Source organism: Canis lupus, chromosome 21, assembly GCF_048164855.1.
Source record: "Canis lupus baileyi chromosome 21, mCanLup2.hap1, whole genome shotgun sequence".
In the NCBI taxonomy this organism is placed as follows: Eukaryota; Metazoa; Chordata; class Mammalia; order Carnivora; family Canidae; genus Canis; species Canis lupus.
Window position 1 is genome coordinate 46162353 of NC_132858.1, and position 12733 is coordinate 46175085.

The 12733-nt window shown below is 43.3% G+C and overlaps 1 protein-coding gene across 4 annotated transcripts in view; it reads left to right on the top strand.

Annotated features, from left to right (window-relative positions):
- The window catches only part of POU6F2 (POU class 6 homeobox 2), a 476258-nt gene that overhangs the window by 414572 nt on the left and 48953 nt on the right, over positions 1–12733 (top strand). For 3 of the 4 annotated variants that reach the window (XM_072791624.1, XM_072791626.1, XM_072791627.1), the window contains one exon: positions 8273–8410. The exons of the other annotated variant lie outside the window; for it this stretch is intronic. In XM_072791624.1, coding sequence (XP_072647725.1) covers positions 8273–8410 — 138 coding nt within the window. The remainder of the gene's footprint in view (positions 1–8272; positions 8411–12733) is intronic. 4 annotated transcript variants of the gene reach the window in all.

Here is a 12733-nt window from a genome sequence, read left to right on the forward strand (position 1 = left end):
AATGTACCTCTCCTTAACTGATCCACTCCCTATCACCTATCCTCAAAGCAGCATTGCTTGTGTCCAGGGACAGATAGGTCAACCCTCACATGGGGAACAGCCCCCTTCTGTTCCCACCCATGCTATTATCCACAATAGGCTTTGCTCCCAGGAGGCTGGGCTGGGGATGCTGACTCCCAACATGCGGTTTCATTTCCAACACCACGGCCCAACAATTAAAATATAAAAGTTTCCTTGCCTGCCTCCTTATCCTGCAGCTCCCAGGTAACACCAAACCTAAATATTAAGCCCTCCACTCAGCCCTGTCCACATTTAGTTCCAGGCATGCAATTTCTAGGGATATCAGGGGCTTTGGGTGCAAGGTATCCAGGGAATGGCTGGGTCCTCACCTTTAGACGCTACCATTATTGAGTTTTATATCCTGGAGGATCCTGGGATTCCTTGCAGGAATCTGCCTCAGCCACTGAGAGGAGTCTGTAAGTGCTGACTCACAGGATGGAGGACACATCAGGGATCATTCAGGAATCTCAGGACTGCATCCCACATTTGAGGCTTTGGCTGGTCCAGCCAGCATGATGTGAGAGACGATAAAGTATGGTGCTGTATTTAAAAAGAGAAGTCTTAGACAAATTCACCTCCCAAATTTTTACTCTTTTCTATATATATTAAAGGGCCAAACTCCACCCAAGGTCCTGGGCAGGCCCACATAATCTTGACTCATTTCTTTTGTTCATTCGATAAACGTTATTTCAGGGCCCCCTGGGTGCCTGGAGCTGTAGAAGAAACCGAAATCTATATTCTAGAGAGGGTGATGAGGGGAATAAACAAATGAGAATATTAGACTCTATTAGTGCTACAAGGTAAGCAAGCGAGAAGACTAGATGGGGAATGAATAGGAATTTTCAAAAACTTTATCATGGGAAATTGCAAGTATATACAAATGTAGAACAAATAGTAAAACAACAGTATATGTCTACCACTCAGCTTCCACATGCTCAACCCAAAACCGCCTTCTCTTTCTCACCCTTCTCCCCACCCTACCATGGATTATGTAGAAACAAATCCCTGACGTCATATATTTCCTTATACATGTCTTGGTGTACATCTCTGAAAGAAAGGGAATGCCTTTCTTTCTGTTAGGGTGGTCAAGATAGGTGTCCCCAGGAGGTGGCCTGTGAGAAGAGATATGTGGATAGCAAAGAGAGCTGCAGACACAGAGCCAGCAAATGCAAACATCCTGACATAGTTGAGCATCTGCCAAAGGGCCACTGTGTCTGCCCTGGAAGAGACAGTGAGAGCCAGAGGGGATCCAATCCTACAACAGCATGAAGTTCCTAGAAGGAGTCAAAATTCTTACAGCAAGACCTAGATAATGCTTACCGTGTGTCAGGAATTCCTCCAGTGTTTTGCATATGCTAACTTGGGTTATTTTGCACAACAACCCTGTGAAGTCATGACCACCATTAATATTCCTACTTTACTAAAACTGAAGAAGCCTGGACACAGAAAGTGTGTCAGTCCGTTTGGCTGCTCCGATGAAAGACCACAGGCTGAGCGGCTCGTAAACCACAGAAATTTATTTCTCACAGATCTGGCCACTGTGAAGCCCAAAAGTGAGGCACTAGCATGGTCAGTTTCTGGTAAGAGGCCTCTTCTCAGTTCATAGCACCTTCTCACCGTGTCCTCATGTGAGGGAAAGGACTAGGGATTTCTACAGGGCCTCTTTTATGGGGCACTAATCCCATTCATGAGGGCTTCACCCTCATGATGTAAGCACCTCCCAAAAACCTCTCCTCCCAATACCAAAAGCTTTGAGGGTTAAGATTTCAGCATATGAGCTAGGAGGGGAGAGGGCACAAACCTTCAGACTGTAACAGGAAGGTACTGCTCTTCAGACTGTAACAGGAAGGTACTGCTAGTTACCAGCTGGTTATGAGCAGCCTCAGAATTAGAACCCAGGCAATCCAGTTTCAGAATTCAGCCTCTTAATCCTTTCAGGTAGAATGGCTCATCTATTGCCAGGCACGTTTCTGTGCAACTCTGAGAACCTACAGGTCAAAGACTCAGAGCACCGCCTTCCAGTTCTCTTTGGACAACCCCACATCTCTCAAGGGCCCCACCCCAGACTACCACTATCTCCAGATCTGGATACTGCTCCTTAGCCAGCTCATCTTTTTCCACTTCCCTCCTCTCTCCACCAAAGTCTCTTTTTCCTGTGTAAAGTCCCATGATAGTAGGGAACAGGTCAGCTGGTCATCACACTGTCCCCTCATACTGTGCCCACAACATAGTGGGTACTGAATCAATGTTTGAGAGCAAATGGAAGACGTTAATGAGTGAAAAGAAGTGATGTTTGAGCTGTAGCAGAAAACGATAATGTTCCACCTAGGTCCCTGGATTCACTCTTTTCTGTGAGTTGCCTCCACCCTCCTCAGGGTGAGGGGCTTTCCACAGCCAGCACCTGTAGCTCTTCCTCCATCCCTCAGGCTCCAGTATGCATTTTCTCCTGAGACCAAAGAGCCAACAGTGCCAAGGATTTGATTTCCAACCCTCCCTTGACCCCAGGGGCTGTCTCTCAACCAGGACTGTCAGGTGCTGATTGAGACCATCCAGCTTCCTTGTCTTAGGGTGGGACAGCTCTGAAGCTTCAGTCACAGTCCGCAGCCCCTATAGGATCAGAATCCTTCCCTTCCTCATCCTATTTCTGGGGAACCCAACCTCAGACATTAGGACACTTTAAAAATTCCTCTGTTACTAAATATGGCTGGTTATTAGAACATTATTAGGAAGTTACTATACTTACATTTTTGTCAGAAAATAAAAATAAAATAAAATTTATCCTACAAAAAGTAGTGGAATCCATGTGATTTGACATCGATGAACAAAAGATATTTTTAAGATGTGGTTGTGCCTGGGTCATCACTGCAAACCTCAGGCACTCCAGCTGGAGACTTCTGATGGGCAGAGAGTTGGACGGTCAGCATCTAGCACATCACCATCTCTGCTGGGAAGTGGGCAGAGAGCAAATGGCAGAGTTGGGCTTGATATTAAAACTCACAAAACTGATTTCTAACTGTTATGTTTGTATTACATAACAATCATGAGACCTAGGGGGAAAGCCTAGTAGGATAAAACCCACATCAAATAGGTTGTTGAGATAAATATGGCCAACATTCCAACATGGATCTACTGGTATTTCCTTGACCTTTCAGAGAAGACTTGAGGGTAGTTAGTGGAAGCATTGATTTTTAAAAGAATCTCAAGGGACCAAGAGACACATGTTTCACATCTACAGTATCAAGGACCTAATGCACGTAAATGAACTAGGGAAGCTACATTTGCCCTCTTATGTCTAGGCAGCCACTGCAAGTCATTCGGACCTTACATGGGAATGAACTGTGATGAATGCATTTATGAACATCCTCATTTAAAAACAAATGGTGCCACCATTTTAGGGTTTTAAATTGAAAAGTTAGTAGCAAAAAGAGCTTCTCCAAAATCCATACTCTATGAAATCCACATAGCGCATGAGGAAAATGATAAAACTATAGATCATGGGCAATTATGCTCCAAAGAAAGGTTTTGAGCCTGCTGCATTCACAAGTCCCTCTTGGAATAAAGGCATAGACATAGAATAGAACACCATAGGTAAGTTGCCTCATCATGCTGCCATATTTTCATAGTTAAGATTCATAATAATAGAATGTTGTAATTAGTGATTTCTCATGAAAAGTATTGTGACTGCTAATGCTCAGATTAAAGAAACCTGAATTCTTTACCAGGCTGTAGGTTATGAGTCTTTCAGAGAAAGAGAAGATGGGGCAAGTACTGGAGAAAGGCCCTTCCTTCATGTAGTGACATAATTTGTGGTGACATTTATATGGTGTCATACATATGACATCATCCAGTGCTCCTGAAAGAGACTCTATCAGAGTTTTTCTTCTCATCACCATTTAGTGTTCCCAGATAACAAAGATGTGCACAAAGCACTGTAGATATGGGAATATGGATTTTTTTTCTCATTATGATATGAGCACCCGCTATCCATCTTGGTATGTAGGTATAGAAATAAACCATTGTGAATCCTAAGGAAAAGTTTATACAAGTCTTCCTGCATGCGTTCACTCTCAAATCAGCAAGCATGGGATAGATTCATTCACCATGTTTTGAGATGAGGCAGGAATTAAACTCCAAAAAGGGTGTCCTTACAAGGATATGGTAGAAAGGAAATCTCCTTTCTCTGGTCTGTCATGACCAACCCTGGCCTTGGCGTCAAAACACTGCTTTCTCCATAGATTTCTCCATAAATAACCAACTATGAGAAGCCCGAGATAAGTAGGGAAAACCAAGTTATCAGAGTTCTTTTTGATGTCCTCCAGTCTGAAATATTTTTAAGTGGCTCATATGTCTTTTAAGTCATGAAACTCGCCTCACCTAATAATCATGTTATCTAGCTAGTAGCTTCCTTCAAGCTACTCTTTAAAAATAAGTCAAATAACATTGGAGAATACAGTTAAAATATCAAAATAGAGAATACAGTTGCCTGTGTCTACATTATTTCCAAAGAGAGAAGATATTTGTAAAGGTGAGTTCTAATTCTGAAATAATGATGAGTAAAAAATCCTCATGCACAATACGAACTGTGAGAATGATAACCAGCATTTACATACATGATATATGCCAAGTATTTCATCCTCATCACAACTGTGTGGATGGTACCATCTTTACACTCATTTGATCCATGAGACAATGAGGCATGATTTACTTAAACTCATAAGCAAAGACAGTCTGGTTTCAGAGCCAATGCCCTCCCCCATGGACAGACAGGGCTCTGGAGCCTTCCTTAACTGGTACAAAATTATTTTTAAAAATTATTCCATTATGTTCTCTAAAATTGGGGGAAGGCAGGGGATCATCTTAAGAAATTAGTCTTTCCATTAGGAGGTTTTTAGACTATCTGTGAATTATAGAATGATAGCTTGATGTATTCAAGGCCCAGAATCCATATGGAGGTAATGTGAGAACTCTAGGGCTCTGCAAATCCTTGCTTGGGGAGCTTCCACACTTACAAACAAGCCTGCACCAGAATTCAGCATGACTTTTGAGTTTGGCGTCGAAAATGCAAGTATGTAATACAATCAGACTTCATTTGGGCCATCCTTTGCTACTTAGGTATATTGGCAATGAAGGATCTGAAGGCGTAAACTTGGCAGCAACTTCAAAATATCCAATCGGTCCCAGAATGTCAACATGCTCATTATGTACATTTATTGTGCCTGGACTCCTCGCTGTCGAAATCTACCCTGAGTCTCCAATCAAGAAGAAGTACTGATAGGAACACTGCTAATATGACATGACTGGGGACAATACAGAGTGACATGACCCGAGGTGATGAAGGGAACACTTATGGTTTCCTGACCATTCCCTCCCCCTCCCTGCCACATATCTCGATGCATATTACATCCCTGCCTTGGCAGTCACAGACAGAAAAGCCCAGAGATATTTATGAAGCTGCATCCATCACCACCACCAATGGTCCACCTGAAATGCTGTCAGTGCGCAGATTGACTCGTACCCACTGTCTGTGTGTACCCACAACCCCTCGCCTTAGGTTCTAGCCCTACTTTCAGGAGCCAGAGAGGCATCTCCCCAGAGCCCCCCCCCACCTTGCCTTTCCCAAAGACCTAGGGAAATAATGAGTCATCGAGGTGGCATTTGTTCCATGAAGAAGGAAAGGCAGCAAAGGGAAGAAGCTAGGACAAGGATATCGAGGAAATAAACATGAAAAATCAATAAAATCTGTACATTTGTGTTTGCTTCAGCAACTTTCCAGAGCAGTACAAGTATACCTGTTCCCGGCCCCGTAACAGGAAGGCTTAGAGTCTGCTCTTAGGTAGCTATTTTGTTTCATATTCAGAACCATAGTTTATCCTTTATATAATGCAACCTACAACATATAAATGGGCCCTATAGCTGAACAATACACTCCCATCCTAAATGTAAGGATTTCTCCAGTATACCACTATATCCAAAGTAAATCCGTAATTAGCCATTTGAACTTTTGATTGACCTAGATGTTAGGGAAATGTCTTACAACTTCTGAAAATATTTTCACTTCATTAAATGGGAATCACTGTCTATCTTTTTCAGAAAACATTCTGCACGTGCTGATTTAAATTTTTTCACCGAAAATTCGTGGACAAATTTTGCATATTCAACACTAGCAACAAACTGTACACGATTTCGTTTTCTTTGAGATTACGAAGTTTATTTTGGGATCTCTGTGAACCTGGGATGGGGGGGTGGGTTTCCATTGTGGTTTTAACGTGTATTGCATAAAAGAAGTATAAACGCAGCAGCTGGCACGTGGGCTAAGACATCGATAGGCAGCATCTGTCCTGGCAGTTTAGGGGAGGTAGTCCCAAAGATCTCCTCATTTCAAGAGTGAAAAGTCACACAATACAAACTCTTTCACCTAAGATAGTCAACCACAAAACAGGGAGAGTTTTCACTGACCATCCACCACTATTTGCTTCATCTACACTATAAAAATAAAAAAACAAGACCAGGGCCAACCTGAAATTTAAATCCCATGGTGGTAATCTGGGATAAGACAGGGTTTCTTTGAGGCTGATGAATGAGAATTTTTTTTTCTCCTTAAAAAAGGAAAATCATTCCTGTCTTTTAGGAGAGAGAGATAAAGGCAAAAGACACATAAAGTAATAAGTCCAAGATGGATTTTTGCTTCTTAAAAAAAATATGCTGGGTCAATGGGATTTCTGTAGAACTAGTTACGTGAAATGTGGTTGTAGATGAAAAAAGAAACCAAAGAGATAAGGATATCACGTTAATGAAAAAAAAAAAAAGTACTAAATTCCTCTCCCTTTTGGTGTTTTCTCTGACAATTAGCATTCCTGTCCTCATCAGATGTTATAAAACTCTAGGCAAATTTCCAAAGGAATGAAGCTATCAGATATATTTGGAGGGAAAGAAAGAGGGAAGGAGGAAAAGAAAGAAGAGAATGGAGAAAGTAGAAGAAGAGCTTCCGGGACCAGAATTAAGTCTGGCATTAATTTTTTTTCCCCACCAAGTCTTAGTCTTGGCAGGCTTTTGCTAAAATGCAGGAATTTCATGGATGTGGGAACTGGTGATGGAAAAATGCATTATTATACACAACAATCGTTGTACTTGAGAGGAACTATATGGGAAAAAATAACACCCTAGAATAAATACAAATGAAATTCATGTATCAAAACCAATACTGTGAAAATAGTTTAAATGTTTCTTGAATTTATATCTAGTCATTAACCTAAATGCAGATTTTAGTTCAAGCTACTCTCCTGCCTCGTGGTCAGAAGGCCTGAAAACCTGTGGCGTGGAAAATTGGCAGGATAAAGAATATTGAATTGGTCTCCATGGAAAAACAGGTTTTGGCAGCTATAACCTCCTCCTTGAGTAGGTTCCCTCTACCCAAGTCAAATTCTCCTCCCGATTTCACTTTTGTCCTAGGAAAGAGACCGAGGGAAGGCCACATATTAGTTAAACAGCAAACAGAGAGATGTCCACCTGGCCATTCACCAAAGGACCTTCCTCATTGGCCTTGAATGCCGTGATCGGCGTGAGCCCCCCTCTGCCCATACCCCACCCCCCAAACGTCCCAACCCTAGACTCCTCCTCTAAGAGCACAGGGACCGGAGCTTTCCATTACTACCAACTTTGGTTTTCTTCTTCCTTGGAGAAGAAAGTGAGGCGAGGCATCTGCCTTATCCAACCACCCGAAAGGAAACTTCAATTCACAAATAAAAATGATGGATTCATTTGCAGAAATCCTTAAAATCTGGTCCTCCCCTCTACTCCTACTCCCAACCTATTTGAATCCCCATTCCGTCCGCTCACCTCAAGGAAAAGAGACATTTCCCCAGAGTTTTATTTAGGCTGGAGGACAAAATCCAGGGACTTCTCCAAAATCACTGGTCCATCTGGCAAGACCCTACCTGCCCACCGAACCCCCGGGACCCACCTCGCTCTCCCCTGGGGCTCCACTAAGCAGCCCAGGGTTGGGGGAGACTTTTCTCTTCCCAGCCTCGGGTCCAACCATCCCAAGAGCCCACAGCTTCCAAGGGCATGTGTGCCAGGCTCCCTCCCATGGGTCTGGGCCCTTTGCATGAGCCAGTTGGAGGGAGAAGGCCCTTCCCCCATGTGAATGTCTTATCCGTGTGCTGTGCCGATGCCTCTCTTGGTGGTTTCACCCTAATCTTTTCTCTCTTTGCAGCTGGTTAATAATCCACTAGCAAGTCAGGCTGCAGCGGCAGTAGCCATGGGCTCCGTAGCAAGCTCACAGGCCTTTGGCAATGCCCTCTCCAGTCTTCAGGGGGTCACGGGTCAACTAGTTACTAATGCACAAGGACAGGTGAGTGGGAGATGGGAACAAGAGTGAATTTTTATGGCAGATTGAACTCGGAAAGGAAATGAATTTCTTTTGCATGACAGTGATATGTAACCGCATCCATTCGAGGCGAATAAATAATGTTTACTAGCAATGTCAAGAATAGGAGAGGGGTTGGGAGGTGTTTCTATATCTTAGAAGCAAGATTTTTTTCCCCTTCTCCTGGAAGGTCTAAGTTTTATTTTGTTTTCATTTCTGTACAATGGCTCGTGTTCTGACCTTAAGTGAAGGAAATACTTTTCATGACGGGGCTTGCTTGCTTGTTTGCTTGCTTGCTTTTTTTTTAAAGGTAAATTTTAAAAATAAAAGTTTCCATTTTGCTATTTTATTTATTCATTCTTTTGAAACTTGGACCATGGGGGAAACTGGTCATCTTCCTTCCCTAATCGCTGTTAAGATTTCTAAAGCAGCCCTAAGCAAGCCCATTTCTCAGTGGGTGGGGATGTGATGGGAGGGACCAGTGTAGTCTTGTAAGAGCAGCCCAGGGAAGGGGTGAGGGCCTCTTGCAGATTCTTCTGGAAGCCCGGCCAGTTCTTGTACACCTGCAGGTTTACTTCAGCCCGTGGGGGGGAGGGGGCCCGCAAGCCTTCCTCATGTCATGGGCAGCATGCCCACTCCCTTACACCACTCCTGTGCCCTTGTCGTGACGAGGATGCTGGTCCTGAGGTCCCCAGGATGCTGACCGAGCTTCAGATGAGGGGGCCTCCCCCCCCTAAGACCCCAGGAAAGCGAAAAGCTGCGTGACAAGCAAAGCGGCATTAAAACCCGAGGGAATCAGAATCACCCTCCACTCGAAGGCTTGACACAGCCCCTCAGGGCCAGGGCACCTTGACCTCCAATGTGGCCATTGCTGAGGATGGAACACGAGGCACACGGAGCTTGCAGCTTCTCCAGGATTTTTCCTCCCAGACCTCCTTACTCAGCAGTGAGTTCCCACATCCCTGCTTGGCCTGCTCCGTGGAGAACAGGCATTGCGACGCCTTGAACCCTGTTTTTATTTTACATAAAGAGTAAACAGAGATGCATTATAAGCTAAACCATCTCAATCTACGTCTCAGGGGGAAAAAAAAGCTGACCTTGTTATATTTCCTGGGCGGGTGCAGGATTGTCCCGTCAGAACCCCGAGGGCTGAACGATGGAGCTTGTCAAAGAGCAGCCCCAGGTAATGAATCATCTTATCACAGGTGCACACCACACATATTAAAGGACGGTTGTATGAACACCGTGCCCTCCACAGTCACCTTTCAATGTCGGCTTTAACCCTTGTTCCAATCCCTTTTCATCAAAGGATCATTTTATGCAGCCGGCTCTAAATGGAGGCTCTCAAAAGCCTATTAAGATTTCTGGAGGGACGGGGTTTTGGCGTGGAGGAAAAGTTGGCTATAATATCTATAACTCATACTCAGATCAGGTCGGTCCTGGAAGCTGCTTCCTAGAGTTATGCCCGAAATAGAACACTCCGATTCGTTCCTGCCAGGCGGCTGGCCCTTGAGATGTAAATTTGAAGAGTTCAAGATAAAAAGCTTATCCACCACCCATGTGTATTTCCCTCTGATTTTTCTGTTCCAGCGTCCCAGTAAAATGTACCACTCTGCCCCACCGCTTGAGAATTTGTGATGGAGAAAATGCTTTATTGATGAGAAGGAATTATTAGCAGTTTATTCTTCCGGTGATTTAATGGTCGGTCATTTTGCCAGTTACAAATCCATCCCCTTCTCAGGGGCTAGAGTTGCAGCCTTTTTGCTCTGTTTGGCCTCTGCTGGGTCCAATCCTAGGGCCAGCTCTCCTGGCCCATGAGTAGTACCCACAGGAAAATGAGCTCCAGATGAAAAGCTTCGTTGGCACTCCGCATATATAGAATAAGAGTCGAATTTATTTTCAAATTCTTTTGTTTTAGAAAATGTGCTATGGTATTGATTCGATGGTGCACAAACCTCCTCGAGTGAAAAAAAATTACATCACAGAGGAATTGCTATTGCCCACTCATGAGGTCTTGTCTGAGAGTTTTAGAAACATATCCAATGGCATCATGCCCTCCTAGTGCCAGAGAAGACCAAGGCGCTCACATTTCCAAAATAGATGAATTGGCCATGTTCCTGTAGCACTGTATGTGTGCGTGTGTTATAATATAAACACAATCATCTTCCCAGAAAAAAAGTGCATCCTCTGCACTTCTTGACACAAAGATCCTTGGGTGAAACTTATAAAGTGGCCAAATTACACCAAAAAAGGGCAGAAATTATTTAGTGTGTGTGTGTGCTGTGTGTTGCGTGCGTGTATGTGTACGTGTTCCTTTTGCTTGTATTAATGCCGTAACAAAAAAATAAGACTACATTGGAATCAGGTTAATATAATTAGCCTTGCTCAAAAAACCGTGTAAACTAGAATTACTTTATCTAGCCCTTTTTCAATTCCTTAAAAAATCTCCACAGAGCTTTCCCAGAAAAGGTACAAAGAGAAAACTCTTAATATATTTATAGATTCTTTCATTTGAGTTCTTGACATCAACTATTTTTTTACATTTGAAAGTCTGCCCAGAAGTAATAACATTAAAAATCTAAACCTGGGTTTGAAAAAGCACGTTTACCTCACTGATACTTTGGGAGGTGGGGCTGTAAAGGAGGTACCAGTGGGGGTGCCCTGATTCTTGCTCCCCACTGCTAAGATTCTCTCTCTCTGCACCCCTCCCTCTCTCTCCTACTTGGAAACCAAGTTGGGATTACCCAGTAAAGAGCCCTGACAATACAGACCTGCCTAGGATAGGGTTCAAGCTCTCCATTTTCTAATTCCAGACCTTGGAGCAATGAATGACTTAACCTTTCTAAACCAGAGCCTCATCCTCAAAGTTAAAGGCAACCTCTGTGAAAAGACCCTGGGGCCAGTGGCTCATGGTCTCAGGGCAAGTGTTTCTAGGTCTTCCTACACAGCAGGGCGGATGCCCACCCCACACAGGGAGGGAGACATGCCCCAATCTCAACAGGAAGAAAGCCCACCCCGCTGGGACTTGCAGTTTTGCTTCCTTGTCTTGAAAATGTAAAGGGATGAGAAATCTCCATGTATTTAAGGACTTTCGTTTTCTCTTCTTTTTGTTTCCTAACCAGTTCAGTCATTATTTTACCTTTCTGACTCTGCCATTCATTTGCAGTTAATTCGAAAGTCAAACACTATCCCAAAGAGTGATTAATTTTAATGGAAATACTATATTCTAAAGTTGCAACACACATGTCTTACTCATATTCAAATGTTTTAAAGTGATGACATACCCAACTTCACTCTGACATGGAAGGTAGCAAGTTTCCTATTGGTAATTCATGATCATGTGATTTATAATGACTATCACAGTGCTGAGAACAACATTCTAGTTCCCTTTGCTTACCAAACCAGGAACATGTATGAGTGTGGAAGCCAGACAAGGGAATGAGCACTAGCTATAGACCTGTTTGAATCCCAAGTCAGCCAATAACTAACTAGCTCTGTGGCCTTAAACAAATTACTTGAGCTCTCTGAGCTTCAATTTTGCTATGAAGTGAGGACAATAAAATCCAAGTCCCTAGATTATGAAGATTAAGTGAGGTAAGATGTATAAAAAGGCTACCATAGTACTTAAGTATACAGTTAAAGACTCAGTAATAATAAGTGGCTGCAGAATTATCATCATCATCATCATCATCATCATCATGGTTTAGAGTTCTGTTTAGCATTTTCTGGAAACCTATCTTTGATTTGGATAGATAGCAAGAGGCAGTACAGCATACAAGCAAAAAGAATGGGCTCTGGAATCAGGCAGCAGTTCATCAGCTGTGAGACCTCAGGCAATTGATTTACCTCCCTTGTGCCTTAATTTCCTCATCTGAAAAAAGGAGTAAAGGGCGCCTGGGGGGCTCAGTTGGTTAAGTGTCTGACTTCGGCTCAGGTCATGATCCCGGGTTCCTACGATCCAGCCCCGTGTTGGGCTCCCTGCTCAGCGACGAATCTACTTCTCCCTCTGCCCTTGCCTCCATTCGTGCTCTCTCTTTCTCAATCTCTCTCTCTCTCTCAAATAAATAAATAAATAACCTTAAAAAGAAAAATGAGGATAGAAAGGGAACCAGCTTCTAGGATTAAAGAGCTTAGTGCGTAGTTAGACACATAGTCATAGTGCAATAATGCTAACACTCAGTATATGCTGTTCTTATTAAGAGGCTCTGTGTGTTTTCAGTTCACACTGCACACACAAACCCACTGTGTGTGTGAGGAGTTTGAGATTTTGAGAACCCTAGCAGCAGAACATTAAGTTAATTTAGGGAA